The sequence below is a fragment of the Saimiri boliviensis genome, chromosome 17, assembly GCF_048565385.1.
Source record: "Saimiri boliviensis isolate mSaiBol1 chromosome 17, mSaiBol1.pri, whole genome shotgun sequence".
NCBI lineage: Eukaryota > Metazoa > Chordata > Mammalia > Primates > Cebidae > Saimiri > Saimiri boliviensis.
Genome location: NC_133465.1, coordinates 35,411,587 through 35,429,871, shown reverse-complemented (window position 1 = coordinate 35,429,871; position 18,285 = coordinate 35,411,587). Strand labels below are relative to the sequence as shown.

The 18,285-nt window shown below is 39.7% G+C and overlaps 1 protein-coding gene and 1 pseudogene across 1 annotated transcript in view; one reads left to right on the top strand and one right to left on the bottom strand.

Moving 5' to 3' along the window:
• ANKFN1 (ankyrin repeat and fibronectin type III domain containing 1) overlaps positions 1–17,617 on the top strand; it is a 439,591-nt gene extending 421,974 nt beyond the window's left edge. Inside the window, exon 20 of the mRNA XM_074388549.1 lies at positions 10,276–17,617. Coding sequence (XP_074244650.1) covers positions 10,276–11,072 — 797 coding nt within the window. The 3' untranslated portion in view covers positions 11,073–17,617. The remainder of the gene's footprint in view (positions 1–10,275) is intronic.
• On the bottom strand, positions 2,482–4,023 carry LOC101043656 (uncharacterized; annotated as a pseudogene).
• Positions 17,618–18,285: the final 668 nt, after the last annotated feature.

Below are 18,285 nucleotides of genomic sequence, written 5' to 3'. Positions count from 1 at the left end.
TTCACCTTTATTATCAACAGCATTCTCACGGCAAAACCTTGAAGTGGATCTGATTACTGGTTTATATTTTAATGATCTTAATATGTTATTCTCTATTTAGGGTGGAGAGAATTTCAACAATATTAATATCTTCTGTTTTTTAACATTAAGAATAAAATAAATAAAAATATGATCAATATGAAGAGAGGGAAATGCAATGAGACAAACAGAATAAGATACTAGAAACGCATCTTATTATTTACTTTTTAATTAATTATACTAATTAAATTATATGTAAGTCACTAAATGTGCAACATAAAAGAATTGTTAATTGGTATTCTTCAAGTCATCAGATTTTTTTTTTTTTTTAGATGGAGGTTTGCTCATGTTGCCCAGACTGGAGTGCAATGGTGGGATCTTAACTCACAGCAACCTCTGCCTCCTGGGCTCAAGCGATTCTCCTGCCTCAGTTAGGACTGTAGGCATGCATCAGTGCATAATTTCATTGAAGTATTTATTATGTGCCATCATGGGCCATGTGCAGTTCTAGGTACTTGAGTTTTATCAATAAATAAACATAATAATCACATAAGATGTGCAGGAAGCATTTAATAAATTCAAGCCACACAAATTATGAAATATTGAGAAATCATTCATCATGTAAAAACTGGATATAAAGAAAAAACCTTTCCTTTAATGCTAGGAGATAGCCTCTTCAAAAAATGACAGAGAAATAAAAACCTGCAACCAAGCCGATAAAACAGAGCACATTTCTCACCAGAACTGCAAAGACAAGTATGCTGGTATTACTACTTTGAGTTGGTGTTGGGCTGGAGGTTGAAATAAGTCCAGTAAAGCAAGAAAGAAAGCAAGAATATGTATATATATATATATATATATATATATATATATATATACACACACACACACATTGAAGCATATATACATACATATATGTATATATACACGCTTCAATGAATTTATTTCCAGTGTTTGAGTAGAATTTAAATAATTTATAAATGAAGGATATATATATATAACCCAAGAATATATATATATTTTTTATATTTTTATATATATTTTATATAAATATATATAAAGTACATATATACTTTATATATATATAAAGTATATATCTATAATATATATATATTTAGTCATTAGGTTATATAGCTCTCACCAAAAGTTGACCATGCTGGCACTCTGATCTGAGACTTCCAGCCTCCAGAAATGCAAGAATATATGTTTTTAACCTCATTTATTTAAAATTAAATGAATTTGTAAGCCATTTGGTCTGTGGTATTTTGTTATAGTGGCCTGAGCTGACTAGGGCAGATTTTGGTACTGAGAAGTGAGGTACTACAACTAAAAACAAAACTAAGCATGTGAAGCAGTTTTGAAAGAGGCTGGAAAAGTTCTGAAGTGCAAGCTGGAAATAAGGTTGGTGAGGGTGATTCTGGTAGGGAATGAGGAAATGCTATTGGAAAATGAAGGAAAGACAACCCTTGATATGAAGTGGTGAAGAACTTGGCAGAACTTTATTCTAGAATTTTGTGGAACGTGAAGCTTGAGAGATATAAAATGGGGTATTTATCACTAAGATCTGTAATTAAAGTGTTAAAAGACACGGGAAGCTTCACTCTTCCTGATTGCTTACAGTAAAATGCAAAAGAGGAGATCAGACTTGCAGAAGAAATTTTTAAGGAAAAAGGAGCCAGAACTTGGAATTTGGAAAGTTCTCACCTATCCATATTGCAAAAATTAGAAAACTTGTACTGAAGACAATTCTGAAAGTATGGCTAAACAATCATTTTATATAGAGGCCATGAGTGGGATTCAGGGAATGTATCAGCCATCCTTACAGAAGTGAGGAGAGAGACTGGATCATACCAGAGAAGAGACTGCCACTTAGATTGTGCCATGTAAAATGGACAGAGAAGGCAGAACAGAACAGAACAGAACAGGCAAGACTGTCACACTTCTTAGATTTTGCAAGAAGGGAACCCAGAAATCGTCAGTGTGAAAGTGCACTGGCAGTTAAGAATGGTTTCATTCCTGCCATGCTCTGCAGGATCCATGGGAACAGAAGAGACCCTTGGAGAAGCATCTTTTAACAACCCACCTCTAGGGCCTATATCATCTTGGCTTCTGGTAAATTTTGACATGAAAGTGCCACACTGGCCACCATTAGACAACAGGAGCTGGGATGAATCTGCATGATTTTTCTCATACAGAATTTGTTAATGCTATGATCCTAGGAATTTAATCACCAAGGTGAGGCAGCCTGCGGTGCTGACCTCACCAACCATGACCCTTTTTCACAGATGCCCAGACTCAGGCAACCATGAAGAAGCTGTATTCAGAACACATAGGTTTAATTTCAGACCCTCAGGAAGGCATCTAAGGCCAATCCATGAGCTATTACAACCTCCTCAAGGCATTTAGGACAAATCTGATGAACTCTGGTGTCATTGCCAATAATTAAAGATGGCAACCAATGGGCTAAATGGTAATACTCATACCCAGTGTTCATAGAGTTTCTCCCCAGTGTGAATTCTTTCATGTGTACTTAGGTGTGAGGGAACAGCAAATGTTTTCCCACATTCTTTACATAGTAATGAAGAGCTTCTCTCCAGTATGAATTTGCAGGTGAACATTAAGGCCTGAGGAAAACATAAATGCTTTCTCACATATTTTGCATACAAAGAGCTTTTCTCCACTGTGCATTCTCAAATGTTTCCTACAATGGGAAGAAGTAATGAAGGTTTTTCCACATTTAACACATTCATAAGGTCTTCTCTCCTGTGTGAATTCTTCTATGTTCAGTAAGGGTTGAGGATCTATTGAAGGCTTTCCCACATTCCTTACACTGATAGGGTTTCTCTCCACGGTGATTTCGCATGTGTATAGCAAGGTCCGTGTACTGGGTGAAGGCTTGCCCACATTCCTTGCATTCATAGAGTTTTATTCCAGTGTGAGTTCTTACATGCTGAGTAAGGTGAGTTGATCTAGTGAAGGCTTTCCCACATTCCATACATCTGTATGGTTTTATTCCAATGTGAATTTGAATGTGATCATTAAGAAATGAGGAATTTCTAAAGGATTTTCTACATTCTTTACATTCAAAGGACTTCTCTCCTTTATGAGTTTTCACATGTGCAGAAAGTTGAGAAAAATTAGTGAATGATTTCCCACATTTCTTAGTCTTTTTGTATTTCTTTCCAGTATGAACTGTTACACACTGCTTTAGGTGTGAGGAAGCTGTGATGGCTCCCCCACATTCCTGAAATTCGCAGAGTTTCTCTCCAGGGTGGATGCCCATGTGACAAGGCTTGCAAAATACTGAAAGCCTGTTCCAGATTCCTTACATTTGTAGGGTTTTCTTGCATTGAGAATTTGAAGATGCACAGTAAGGCCTGGAGTTTGGGTGAAGACTTTTCCACGTGGATTAAATCTGGAAAGTTCCTGTCCAGTAGAGGCTTTCTTGTACACAGTGAAGACGTCTTTTCTATAACAATTATACTCAGAAGTGTTCCCTCCATTCTAAGCTCTCATGTGTGTCTTAAGGAAAAACCAGTCACTAAAGACCTCTCCACAATTCTTGCAGCGACAGAGTTTTCCTAACCTGTAGCTTCTTTCCATTTGTAGCCCATTGAATATTTGATTCTTCAGAAAACCCTGCTGAAGTAATGACCCTTTGGTTCTAGGTTGTATTTCCTGTTGTTGAAGAACTCCACTCTGTACTGTCTTCAATTCTTCTTGTTTTAACCAAGAGGTCAGGCTAGGTATAAACAGCTGACAGCCCACAGAGACCAGGTTCTTGTAGCTCTCCAGCATTGCATCTCTGTACAGGTATTTCTGAGTTGTGTCCAGTAAAGCCCACTCCTCTGGGGTGAACTCCACAGCCACATCATCAAAGGTCACTGAACCCTGTTAACCATTTGCCAGGTAGCCCACCACCACCCTTTCTACCTTTGTCTTTTCTTCAAAACTGCAGATTGGATCCCTGGAAAAAAACCCATGGGACAAATCAATGGCTGCCATCCTCTGAAATTTATGGTAAGATGTGCCTCAATGCTCTCTCTTCCTTGATGCCAAGATTACCTCAAGGCAGCTTACGAATCTAGGTGGATAGAGGCAATTTCCATTCTTCTTTGTAAAGGGCTATTTGTGGTCCACAGCAGAGGTGGACTCCACTACGGTAAAGGTGAAATGGCCAATATCTTCTGTTTTTAAGACACTTATAGTATCCATTTTTTTTTAATTTTGAGATGAAGTTTCACTCTGTTGCCCAGACTGGAGTGCAGTGGTGTGCATTAGGCTCACTGCAACCTTCGCCTCACAGGTTCAAGTGATTCTTGTGCTCAGCCTCCCAAGTAGCTGGGCTTACACTACACCTGGCCAATTTTTGGAATTTTTTAGTAAACGCAGGGTTTCCCTGTGTTGGTCAGGCTGGTCTCAAACTCCTGACCTCAAGTTATTCACCCACCTCAGCCTCCCAAAGTGCTGGGATTACAGGTGTGAGCCACTGCATCTGGCCCACTTAAAGTATCTTTAATAAACTAAATTACTTCTCATAGTACTTATTCATAGTACCAGTTCACAGAAGCTAAGTGATTTGCTCAAGATCATACATGCAGTAAGTAGCAAGACAAAACTTCAGGTTTGTCTAATTTGAAGACAATTGTCCTTTCTGCTATATCTAGGCTGGCTCTTTGATCAAATATCAGCAAAGATAAAGCAAGATGATCTGGGTGATTGTTTTCAGGAAGTTCTGTGGTAGATTAAGTAAATTAGACCTTTCAGGATGCTTTGTTTTTAGTATTACTTCTAATAAGACAGTCAAATCTCACTATTCTTTATGCTCCCAGACGTCAATATTTGCTTCAGTTTCAATTCCACTCAACATGCTTTATGGAGAGCCTTTTATTCTCTTCTATAAATGGTACATTTATAGCACAAGAGGTTAATAACACAATGATGATTAAGACACAGTGTAGTTGGGAGGTCCTTATAGTCCACTAATATGTCCATATTCAGACTATGTGATCTGGGAAATACAAAAGGTTCTATACATCCCTTTGCTTGATTTGTTCCTTAGTCCATTCCTTTGTTGACTGACTTATTCCATATTTACTAAGCAGAGATGAGTAATGCTCATCATCAGAGATGATGCATGCTCTCTAGAGTTCCTGGTCCAATGAGAAAGACAAATATGAAAATGGATAATTTATAATAAAACTTGGTGAATGCAGTTACAGAGATATAAATAAAATCCTCTAAGAGGCAAAAGAACCGAGCAACTAACTCCATGTGGGGAAAGCAATACAGGCTCTCCTTAAGAGAGGGGGGTCTTAAAATATGACACTTCATTAAAATATTAGGCCAATCAGCTCAGTTAAGGCACATTTCATATACTCCTTAGTCTCCTCCAAACAGTAAGTTGTCACTATTTGTATGTTGGGAGATCTAAGTACAGGCAGATTTTGCAAAGTGCTTGACTATGGACTGAAGGTGTCACAAACTCCAGTGATTGCTTCTAGCTATAGCAATTTTTGCTATCAGTCTTCTACTGGCCCCCAGAAAGATATGTCCATGTCTGAACCCTCATAACCTGCGAATGCGACATTATTTGAAACCAAAAAAGGGTCACTGCAGATGTAAAGACCCTGTGATGAGATCATCCTGGATTATATGGGTGGATCCTACATCCAATGAAAAGTGCCCTAATAAGAGACAGAAAAGAAGACACAGACACAGAATAGAGGCCATGAGAAGACAGAAGCAGAGATGGCAGTGGCTTGCTCACAAGAAATGTTGACAGCCACCAGAAGCTGGAAGAGGCAAGAGAAAGTTTTTTCCCCCTAGAACTTCCAGAGGGAGTGTGGCCTTGCTGACACCTTGATTTCAAACTCTGGCTTCCAGAGCTGTGAAAGAATAAATTTCTGTTGTTTTAAGCCACCCAGTATGTGGTAATTTGTTCCAGCAGCCACAGGAAACTAATACAAGATCTAGTATGTTTCTCTAGTAGCAACAATGTCAAGAAGCTCTTACTAAGAGTTTAACTAATTTAACTCTGTGTACCACAAAAAGAGAATTAGATGAACCAAGTGCCACTCTTCAGGAAGATTCCACAGAAAGTCATGGAAATGCTAAGGTGGATGGCAGTACAGCAAGTCTTTGTAGTGAGACAAATTTGCATTTGGCTGCCTATTCTACCACTTATCAAGAATACAAACTAGAAAATTTCAGAAGCCTAAGCTTCAGTATTCTGATCGGCAAAATGAGAACTACTTTAAGTATTAAACAAAATAAAGCACTTAGAGCTCTTAGCATTATGGCTGGCTCACAGTAAGCACTACATAAATATCAGATCTTGTTATTATCATTGTGGATACAAACAAGTACATGCACACAGCTGAACACACTGATCTGAAAAACGGAGAAGGAAGTTCAACTACAATCAATTATGAATTCTTTGCATGGGTCCTATTTCGAGCCCAATTTCAAATCCTCAGTTATTTTCTCTTCTTCCTCACTCCTAAGGCACTTACCCCTGCTATCATCAAAAACAGTCAACAATTTTGAGATTCTATTACTTGCAGTGTCCTATTTTTCCCACTAAAGATTGGAAAAAGTACTAAGACTTTTTAAAAGTATGTCAAAGTTATTGAGCCCAGACCTTTATACGTTTCTCTCCTTTTAACCTGGAAATATATGTTTCTTCTTTCCTAACCACTTACCTCTGAGAACAATGTGTCCTTCCATCTTTCTCACTAAGCACCAATCCCAGCACTGGTGCTCACATCTGATCTCCTCCCTTATTATATTATCAACCTCACCATTCATATATTCAACCATTCCCTCTCAAATAATTTATTCTTCTCTACACTCACAAATACCTTCCTTCAGCTTTGCTACCCCACATGCTCTCAGTTCATCTCCTCTGTGATGTTTTGGCTTCCCCTCAGCTCAGCCTGTCCCAAATTAAACTTATCATCCATCCTACCACCCAACCCAAATCAGGGTTAAAACCCAACCCAAATTAAACTAAACTCGTTTAAAGGACACTCCTTTAGTTTAAAGGAGTTGGGTTGGACAAGTGTTAAAGTTAGTTTAACGCTTGTTCATAAAACTTTCCATTCTACCACCTAACCCAAATCAGGGTTAAAACCCAACCCAAATTAAACTAAACTCCTTTAGTTTAAAGGAGTTTGGGTTGGACAAGTGTTAAAGTTAGTTTAGCACTTGTCCCTAAAACTTTCACATAGCTGGTTCCTTCTGAACATTGGGTTCTCACCTAGACTCCCCTTTGTACAGAGATGCCTCCTCCCACGGCCATATCAAAAGCATCTTCCTTCTAAGTCACTCTTTAGCTAAGGTCCACTTCCATTGTCTTCACAGAACTTTTTACTACCCAAAATTAATCTTATGTGTTTTCTGGCTTATTGTCTAATCCACTCTTTTTGAGCTATTCAAAGGAGAGAGCTTGTCTATCTAGTACAAAATACTGTTCTGTAAACATCTTTCAATGAATGACTTTCCTGGACTTCTGTTTTCTTCCACACAACCACAGCTCTTGCTTAGCCCCACAGCCTGAACAAGATAAATATTTGGAGGGAAAACATAGCTTGGACCACAGCTTCCCAGCTGGCCTCCCTGCTATCTCTTCCTCAGCAAGTTCATCTTACATCCTAATTGCTATTCTAAATCATAGCTCTCATCTTGTCAATGCCTAAAAATTCTTTGATGACTGGCTACAAAATAAGGTGCAAACTCCTTATCTAAACATTCAGTACCCTCCTCTGGTTCCACCCTACCTTTTAAAAAATTAAATATTTTTTAAAGTATGTTTTTTGAAATATAGACCCTGAAGATTACAAAGAAATGTACAGAAAGTCCCATGCACCCTTCTTTCAGTCCCCCACAATTTTAACATTTTATACAACTTGTATGATATCAAAACAGGACTACTTGTGCTCTTTCCTCTTCCTCTCTGGTTTCTAATCCTCTTATATGCATATTTACTATTCAAAGTTACCTCAAGTCATTGTTTAAAAGTGGATGAAGAAATAATATAGAGATGAATGAATGGAGGGGAAAAAAACAAATGACATTATAGAGTATTTCATCAATCCTGTCCCAATCAAATATAATCCCTCTTTCCTATATACCTAGTTAATTGCTGAACTTCTTATAAAACCTATGTTCTGCCACAGACTCACAGATGCATACTCTCTTTATATGTCCATTAAAACAGTAAACTCCCTAGATACAAATATAATTTCTTATTAATTTTATATCCACTCAAGCACCAAGTACACAGTGCTTCTATTAGATCTCAAGTAATATAGAATCTTCCTTGTGAATGAATGAATGAATGAAGTATCTCTGCCCCAAGAGTAATTAAATATCTCTGCCCCAACAGTTGGGGGATGCTTCCTAATGGAGGTTATGTTTGAGGAAAACCTCAAACATACTAATGGAATTCAAAAAGGCAGAAGAGGGAATCCTTTTCTTTGGTAGCCATTATTTAAAGAACAACATATATATTGATCTCAACCTTTGTAGCTGCTGGATAATATTCCATAGTACAGATGCACCACAATTTATTTAACCATTCTTCTACTGGTGGATATTTAGGTTTGTAACAGTTAGGATAAAGTTTGGGTTCATGTTACCAAAGACCCAAATAAGAATGTCATAAACACAAGATACTTTATTTCTCTCTTGTGTGAAAGAAACTCAGAAGGAGACAAATTCAGGGTTGACATGTGGACTTCATGGTCTTCAGCCACCAAGCTTTATTTTTCAGCTCCAGCGTCCTAGCATGTGGCTTCTATCTCCAAGGTTGCTCCATGACCTCATACAACACATCAAGTTACAGGCAAACTGGAAAAAAAGAGAATGAAATGACCCAGCTAAGCCAGGTCCCTTTATGTAGCCTTCCAGAAGTTTCATACAATACTTCCATTTCCATTTCAGTGGCCAGAACTTAATTATATACCCATGCTCAGCTGCAGGGGAAGCTGAAAAAAGGTGATCTTTTACAGATTTTATTTTAGATTAGTCTTAATTTTATAATCTTTGTAACTAAACAAAGAATAATGAATACTGGATAATAAATATTAGATAACAATCAGGAATGAAAAGGCAAAACTGACATCTTGCCCTGCCAATTAAGCAAGTAGGTACATCATCTCCTACAGTAAGGGAAAAAAAGCATTCCATCTAGTTCTAGTACTTTAAATAGAAGAAATCTTGACACTGACTCCCTAACAAATCAAACTTTATCCCTGAATCTGCAGTATTCTGATGATAATCATGTCTGATTTTCCACCATGAACAGACTAACCGTAAACTGGTTACACTGTGGGCTTTTTTTTTTTTTCAATTAACTGTTTTGGTTGTTGTTGTTTCTTGTTTTTTGTGTTTGTTTTGCTTTGTTTTTTTGTTTTGTTTTGTTTTGTTTGTTTGTTTGTTTGTTTTTTGAGATGTAGTCTCACTCTATCACCCAGGCTGAAGTGCCTAGTGCAATCTTGGCTGACTGCAACCTCCGCCTCCTGGGTTCAAGTGATTCTCCTCCCTCAGCCTCCGGAGTAGCTGGGACCACGGGTTCATGCCAGCACACCCGGCTAACTTTAGTAATTTTTTAGTAGAGATGGGGTTTCACCATATTGGACAGACTGGTCTGGAAATCCTCACCAAAGGATCCACCCGCCTCAGCCTCCCAAAGTTCTGGGATTACAGGCATGAGCCACCACGCTGGTAACTTGTATTTTTAATGAGCAAGGTGGTCCTTCAGAATATGGAGGTGGAAGGCAGCTAAGACTTGAAACCACGTTTACTAGCTGCAGCCACTGGAGTCTCCTTCGTTCACCCTTTTAAATTCCTGCTACTTTGTCAAGTGCAAAAATTATCTCTGAAATAATAGGGAATGAATAAATGAATAACACTGAGCCTTCATCCTCTCCACAGCTGCCCAGCTACTAATAAAAGTACGTGTGGGGAATGAGAGAATGTTCCCCTACTCTTGTCTGGGTTGGACCTGTCAGAGTTCCTTTCTTTCCTTTCCCTTACGCTAAGACCAGAGCCCGCTATACAATTTTGTGGGGCCCTATGCAAAATGAAAACGTGGGTCCCCTTGTTCAAAATGTGTATTTCGGGAGGTGACAGCACAGCATGAAACGAAGCACGGGACCCTTCTAAGGAGAGTCAAACGCACTGATCCTGTGCCTGTGAAGCAGGCTCTAGCTAAGACTGTATGTTTCCTAACATCAGTTTCTGCCTTCACAGATTCACAACCCTGCTCTGATGAAGAAGGCTGCTCGGAAGTGTTCCTTCCCACCGACAGTGACTACGACTCCAGCGATGCCCTGAGCCCCCGAGACCTGGACCTGGTCTACCTATCATCGCACGACATTGCACAGCAGACCCTTAGCGGCCTAAGCGGCAGCGCCCCCGACGTCCTGCAAGTGCACGACGGGAAGACCCCGCCGGGGCCGCGCCAGGATCCCCAGGGCCAGGGCCCAAATCCCGACCACGCATGTGCCGAGTTCCTCCACAGTCTGACCCTCACGGGCCTCAAGCCCAACAACCACACCAAGAAGGTATGTGGAGCGCGGCCGCCGCTAGGCTTCCTGGGAAAGCGGAAGTCCGGCAAGCATCCCCACTGCGGCGGCTTCGGCCGCCATCATGGCTGGCTGCGCATGCGCAGTGAGACTCAGTCGCTGTCGCTCTCGGAGGGCATTTACACACAGCACCTGTCCCGAGCCTGTGGTCTGGCCCAGGAGCCCGAGGAGGCCGAGCGGCCCGGACCTGCCCTTGATGGTCCCAGGGGCCTGACTCTGGCCCACGCTGTCAGCCTTCCTGAGGAGCGGAACGGCAGTCTCCAGGACGCGAGGCCTTCGGTGCGCCGCATCTACGTGGAGCCCTACACAGCAACCCTGGTGGCCCAGGACGAAAAACCGTGGGCCGGCTTGAGCCCGCCCTCTGGAGGCTGCAGCGCCCTGCCCAGCCCCACTGGCCCCGATGTGAGCCAGGAGGGCCCCACCGCCACCTCCGTGTCAGAAATACTCAGCAGCATGCTTTAGGGAGGCCCGCACCGGCTGTCCACCCTTCCACCGCCACTACCTGTGTTTTACCATCACCCTTAACCCCATCCTGCCCCACCGTGTCCCCACTCATTTTCAAGCGTTTTGAATGTTATAAATCCAAAGGTTACAAGTTCAAGGTCCTCGTTTTTTCTGGAATAGAGTGGGGCGTGGAGGCCAGAGTTGCCAATGCCATTCCCAATTCAGCCTAGAAAGGGCTTGGAGGAGCTGTTTGTGTCAACGTGGAGTATGACATGCAGTGGCTCAAACATGCCACCCTGTTGGTAGCACCTGTGTCTGAAGTTGGCCATCCCAGAGATACCCTCAGTTCTGCAACTGGTTCCGTAATCTGACCCCGTGTTTAGAGCTCTTTCATGAATTTGTGATTGATGAAGAGAAGTTCTACAGATGAAAATAAGATTAGCATCGTTTTTCCCTCCATTCCAAACCTTAAGAGTTTGAGGGAAAGACATCCAGGTTGTGTCTCTAGGGCACAAGGTCAAGTGGACTTGACCTAGGTTTCCTATCAGCTAAACTTTGTCATCCCAAAGGACAGAGTTCTCAGGACTCACCTTACCCGGTTTATCCATCAGCACTTATCTTATTAAATAGGCCTTGACAGGCCTTTTTTTTTTCTTCTCATAGTGCTGGGTGGAGACCACCAGAAACAAAAGTAGGGAATACTTCTCTTTCAACTCTTACAAAGACAGAATAGGACAGGAAGTGGCCCTTCCTGTATACTAAGATCCCATCCAAGCATGAAAATGAGCCATATATTGTTACAAGGATCAAGGAGATGGCTAAGCAGAAGGAAAGCCTGAGTCACAGATAAGACAGGGGAGGGAGAGAGATGTGGGCAGAAATATATTTCCTTTACAATTCTAAGTTAAGCAAAGTAAGTCCATGGAGGCTGTGTCTCTGAAAATCATAGTGGATGAGCTCCGATTCTTTGGTGATGAAATTGTCATTGAACAAGAACGTGCCCTGCAGATATGGCCAGTCAGCAGTGGGCTTCTCACAACCCCACAGGCATATCCACTCACCCTGCATCATAGATCAGGGGACAGATTGTCCAGGGCTAAGGTGGCTGCTTTCCCCTTTCAGCCTACCTCTCCTTAAGTCAAATTTGCCCCAAAATCATCTGGCCCATTTGGCCTCAGGGAAAATATGCCCAGAAGCCTCTACCAGTGGTTCATTCCAACGTTGTGCTAAAAACACCTGGAAATTTTGCTTTGGTCTCATTACCTCCTACCTGAATTTCTCACAAACAAGGGTCCAAATTAGACAAATCACACTACATATTCAGAAAGAGCCTCCTCATCTCCTGGAGCCAAGACCCATTCACTTCGCTGACATTCTAAATGATCCTTTTCTGCTTCACAGGCATTTCAGTTAAATATTGCTCTTTATGGCCTTATCCTTGTCCACAGAGTTCTACCATTCCTCCTCATGGGAGTTCATACAAAGTCCCCTGTTCACAATGTTATTCTGATCCCTTCCATTTTAAAAACATTTGATTTAAACATAAATAATTACCCTGCTGGAAAGGGACATATTTGGCCCATGGCCTATGGTCATTAGAAAACTAAAGCCCAGAGCTCAGTCTTTATTTTTTTAAGAGATTTTGTACTCAATGAAACCCCCAAAGATCTTGATCAGAATCACTGTAGCTCCTTTTTCATGCCTGGGAGGATTTTAAAATGTAGTTTTCTTCTGTCTAAGTGAATTCTATGTGCATGGAAAGGGAGAGTTTTAGAACTAGAAGAACCCATAAAATGCATCTAAGTCCTTAGGTTTACAGGTAGGGCAATTAAGACCCAGAGAGGTTAAGTGACTTGCTCAAGGTCACGGAGCTGCTTTAGTCTCAGAGTTAGGGTCAGAACCAGAATCATTCCCTTGATAGCAGGCCATCCCATTGGGAATTGGTACAAACCTAGTTAACTTGATTGTCTACAGGTTACCTCCTATTTTGCAGATCATCTACCTGCTTCTGATTTCAAATTCAAATGCTGTGTTCAACCCTTACCTAACAAGTTTTCAATATTACAGAGCTCCTTGTTGCCAGGGAATACAAACTTCATGTAATGCAGATCTAAGTTAATTAATTAAAAAGCAATTTGGGGAAAACATAATTTCAAATTATGCCTCTTAGTTAATAACAAGAATGGCAGAGTCATTTGTGCTCCATTTCTACTTATTTCTAATTATAAAATGGATTGGTTTTTTTCAATCAAGTTGTGATACGAGACTCTAGAATTTTGAAGAGCTAAAAATCCAAGGTGTTTCCTGATCCTTATGATTCTGGTGACATAGGAGGAAGTTTGTGACCAAATCAGGTGGGAGGCATTCCACAAACAGCAAAGGCAGAAACTGACCCACCCTTCTGACCCCTCATTTGGTCAGTAAGCTCTGGTATATTGCACCAAAATTGCATTAATTTTTAAACCTGCTATTATATATTGGGGGCATAAGTTTATTTTTTCATCTTCTGTGAGGCAAGACGTCATGCCCACAAAAAGAATAATGCAGGCCACATTTTAATGGGCATACTTAAGTCAATTGAAAATGCAGTTTCTTAGCAATATTCCTAAATAAAAGTGGGTATGTTATAGCTTCAATAATTAGCTATTATTCAGGAAGGTTTCCCCATATCTCCACTTTGCAATATCTTGTGAGCCCAGTTCATATCAATACATTCTTGTGAGAGATAACTGTGTTCTCTAATTTACAGTCCTTTATTCGTTTAGCTGATCTTCAACTTACAGAGATTTTACAATGTCTGAGGATGTTTTGTCGTATTTTATCATTTTTGTTTGGTTTAATTTTGGATGCAATGGATTTTTGTCTTTCATTCTTTTTTAATCCAATATGAGAACCTCTGAAGGAAACTGTCCCAGATCTTCTTTTCAGGGGTTTTTCTAACATGCTTGATCAGCTTTCATCATTTGTGAAAATCCTCAAAAATCCATGACTGAAGTTCCCCCATGTGTCTATCTCAATTCTAAGTCCCATTTACACCCAAAGAATCAAGTGTGAAACATGGTCCCAGGCCACAAGAAGCTCACCGTATGATCTAAGAATGTAGCCATACGTTCACTATACATCTTCTCAACCATGTCTTAGAAGAGGCAGGAGCCTGTCTCCTCAGCCAGGCAGGCATAGTGCATGTTGGTCTACATCTTTGATTTCTTCTTGCTATAGAGACTCTTGAGGGAGTACAACCTGGAAAATGCAAGTCATGGATGTATAGGTTTGGCAACCACTTAACAAAGCTAAAACATCCTCTTAATTGGTGAGAGTGCCTGGGAGACAGTAATTAAAAACATTCACTCCAAGGAATGAGTATTTTAAGAAGTAGATACTCAAAGATGAGAGACATTCCCTTTAAAGAACATTCACTAATGCTCGAAGCAATAGTTACACTGGAGAAAATGGTTTCATTTGGTTTGAAAATTGAAGCCAGCTAGTAATAATATTTCACCAGTCCTCTTTTCTGAAGGATCCCAAAGCACTTTATGAAAAGCAATGACTGAAGCCTTGTTGTACTCCCCTAAAGAAACTGTGTCCAGGAACCACCTGGCAAGCACCTACCCTTTCCTTGCCAGGAGATCCTGCCAGACAAGTGGAATGGAGGACTGGCCCCTCGTTCATTGTTATCCTGCCACACAAATGTGCACCCTGGTGAGATTTCAGCTCTTCCCTTGAAGATAACTCTGTTAGGCAAAAAGGCATCCCAGAAAATACCAACTCCTTGGCCTCCTCTGGTTCTTCATCCTCCACCTGAGATGTAGTTACTTTCTCTTGGAGAACTAACTTAACAGTTAAGTTAGTTCTCCAAGGGAAGGTGTGTCTGAAGCACATGTAAATTCCCTTGTTATGTCAACAAGACACAGAATTCACTGGCTTCTGAAAATGTATACCCACGGGCTTCTGAAAACACATGTTAGGTGTTAGGAAGGTGATGACATTTTTCTACAGCTCTCTCAACTTTGCATGTAGCAGAGCTACAGCAAAGAGTGTGTATCTCTTGGTATATGTGCCTATTAAGCTATCACATACCAATTAAAGAAGGTAGCTATAGATTAACAAAGGAACACTCTCCGAGAATTCAAACTTTTGCATGTTCACTTTAAAAGTCTAAATATTTTTCCAGATGATTTAATGAAGCAAAACTGGACTTTTTCCTTCAAGGTCATATCTTTAAGGACATTTTAAAAATAGCTATTTGGAAAAGCAGTGGTGTCTCTTCATAGGTAATAGGGTGAGCAAGGGAAAAAAAACTGTTTTCTTTGCTGGTCACTTCTCATAAGATGTTCAAACACGTGGCTTATGACTGTTAAGCTAAACTTCAATGCGGCCTTACAAACAACAAGGGTAGTGTATTTGAAACCATGTTGTATAGCTTGGAAACTTATTCTAAGATCTTAATTCAGAGTTTTTCTGAGGTGTTGAACTTTGCCATTAGCAAAAAGTATTTTTAGAAAAATCCATTGACTGTTTATGAAGCACTGATTTTGCCATATTTCGGGTCTCTGCTTTTTCCACCGTATCTGCATACAGTAGTTATATTTGTTTTTTCAATTATTTCGCCTATTTCCACTAATAATGACTTTTTTAAATGGCTATTCAAAAGGATGGTTGATTTTGTTTAACAATTGGATAAGTGGGCTGTGAAAAATATTCTAACGTGCTAAAGGAAGTAGGAGATTTGTTGTTTTAAATATTATCATAGGGTCTTTTCCTACAGATATACAAGTATTTTTATTTTAGCAAAGCCAAAATTTTACATAATGGCAAAGGTTATAAAGCTTTTGGTTAAGGCTCTTTGCTCCTCTTCCTGCAGTCCATGATATGAAAGTCTGAATATACTTTCACAGTAATCACCCTCCAGTGACTGATTTACAAAAGCTAAGTCTGGCAAATTATTGTAAGTCGCTCTGAGTTGCTGTGTTGCCTCTTGCCTTGTGAAAATCAGATGTTTGGGGATAACCTGTGTATGTAGCCATGAGCATCAGTTTGATGTTTGTGATGAAAAAAAGGGTGTGTATGTGTGTGTGTGTGCACGCACGTGCGTGCATATGTGGTGGCAGAGAGATATTTCACAGAAAAAGTAATTAAGTGACATTCTTATTTGGCAGTATTTAATTGCTTCCTTTCTAATGTGTACATAGCAATCTGGCTAATTATTGGTTGTTATTTGTTCAGAATTTATTGCATCTTGTTGCTATGTATGCAACTGAGTATATGTTAAAGTTTAGACTTCAGCACGCTACCTACACAATTTTGTGTGCTTTAAACCTCTGTAAATATGCAGATGAATCATGTATGGTGTGTTAAATGTGACTTCCACTCTTGAAACAATAATATTTTATAGTATGTACATTGAAAACTATTTGAACAATTTAAATGTATATTGTAAAGGTCCAGTATCCTCAATCAAAAACAGCACTGGTAAAATGTATGCCTCTTCAACCTACCAATTTATAAGAAGTCAGGGATTAATGAGAATTAAGGTAATTTTTCTAATGGCAAGTATTTTTGGTAATTTCTTACCTGCCAAAGTGTATTTTCAAGAAAAATTGTCAACAGAAGAAATCTAAGCTATCTGAGGGAAGGACTTTATTTCATAAGCATTAATTATACTTTATGTCTTACCTAATATTGCTGAAATCTAAGTCAAGCATGAAGTCGAAAAATAATTTTGATTCTTCATTAGATTTTTTTTTTTTTTGCTGCTTAAGGGACAGTTTCCAAGCCCATTTGTCTTAAGTGTGGAACAATGTCAATTCAATAATAAACAAATAGAATTTTTAATACTTGGCTTACCTAATGCTTTTCCATGTCTCAGTAAAGACACAGATTTTTCAGCCTGAGCTTTTAAAATCTTCTCACTGAAACTTTGGGAGAACTGTCATTTGTGGCGTTGTTTTGACAATCGTCAGTGAAGTCTGACCAGTTGACTCTTGATTAATCAGTACCATTCAGGTTATTTCTCTTTCATAATTGGTTATTGCCAAGTATTGAAAATACCACAGCAGGTTGCCACAGCAAATGCTCTCACCAAGTTGCACTCAGGAGCTTGGCCATCATAATCTTCCTTCTTCCTCCACTGCATGCATATTTAAATGTCTTCAGGGCATTGCTGCATGCGCTGTCCCATCTCAATTTCTCCATTCCTTCTATTTCCCCACCCAAGAAGCTTCGTCTACCCTCACTCCCACTGGCTGCAATTTGAGATTTATTCTGTGTTTGAGAACACTACAGAGATTGCTTCTGCCCTAAGAAACCTATACAGAGTTTCCCCTGAATTCCCAAGGATGGGAAATGTGCTACTTTGGACCACATATTTGTCTTATTCTGTTTTACAGAATTCTTTTACACACACACGAATTCAACTCTTTATTGGCATGTTTGTGGTAGGCTTTCTTGACAGCTTCAGAGGGCTGTTTTGTTGTCCTGGCCAAATATGCTGTTTTCCCTATGTAAATTGTCATCTTTCTAAGCAAACCATTACCTTCTTTTCCTAATTCTTTCTCTAAATAAAAGTTTACCTTCTTTTTCAAACCAAACAAATGACATTCTTCTCTAATGTCCCCTGTGTTCTATGAGCATTCTTGGGGTGGTACTAGAGGAGAGAGAGAATGAGGTAAAGAGAGGAGGCTTTTCAAATGTAATCTGCTAAGTAATAAGTATGCCTTCGGTGAATGCCTAATCCTTTTGATGAGTTATGCCAAGCAATATGCAATATTTCCATCTGCCAACAAGAAATCATTCCTTCTTCTCCAAAATAAAAAGAAATCATTTTAGGGAATTAAGCAAGTTTAAACCAAGAGTTTCTTATCAATTTAGAGTGACTCCTAGGCAGAAGAAAAACATTCATAAGGAAATTATCTTACCTGATATTATCATAATATCAAGCAAGTTAGATCTTTGCAATGATTCTTTGACTATGCAAATGCATTTCCTCTTCAGGTAGCATGTGCCATTATCACTTTACATCATGCTCCTTTTTCTAGTTCCTGTCACTGGTTGCCTCAAGATACTGTGCCAAAGAAAATACTAATGTTAGATACTACAGGAATCCAGGCACCAGTTCCCTACTGGACTAGATCAGATGCTCTAAGTGAAAAACAACTGGCTGCTTTGTTACCCATCACCCCACCCCAGCACATTTTATAACACTTGACATAAATATCTGTTAAATGAGTGATAA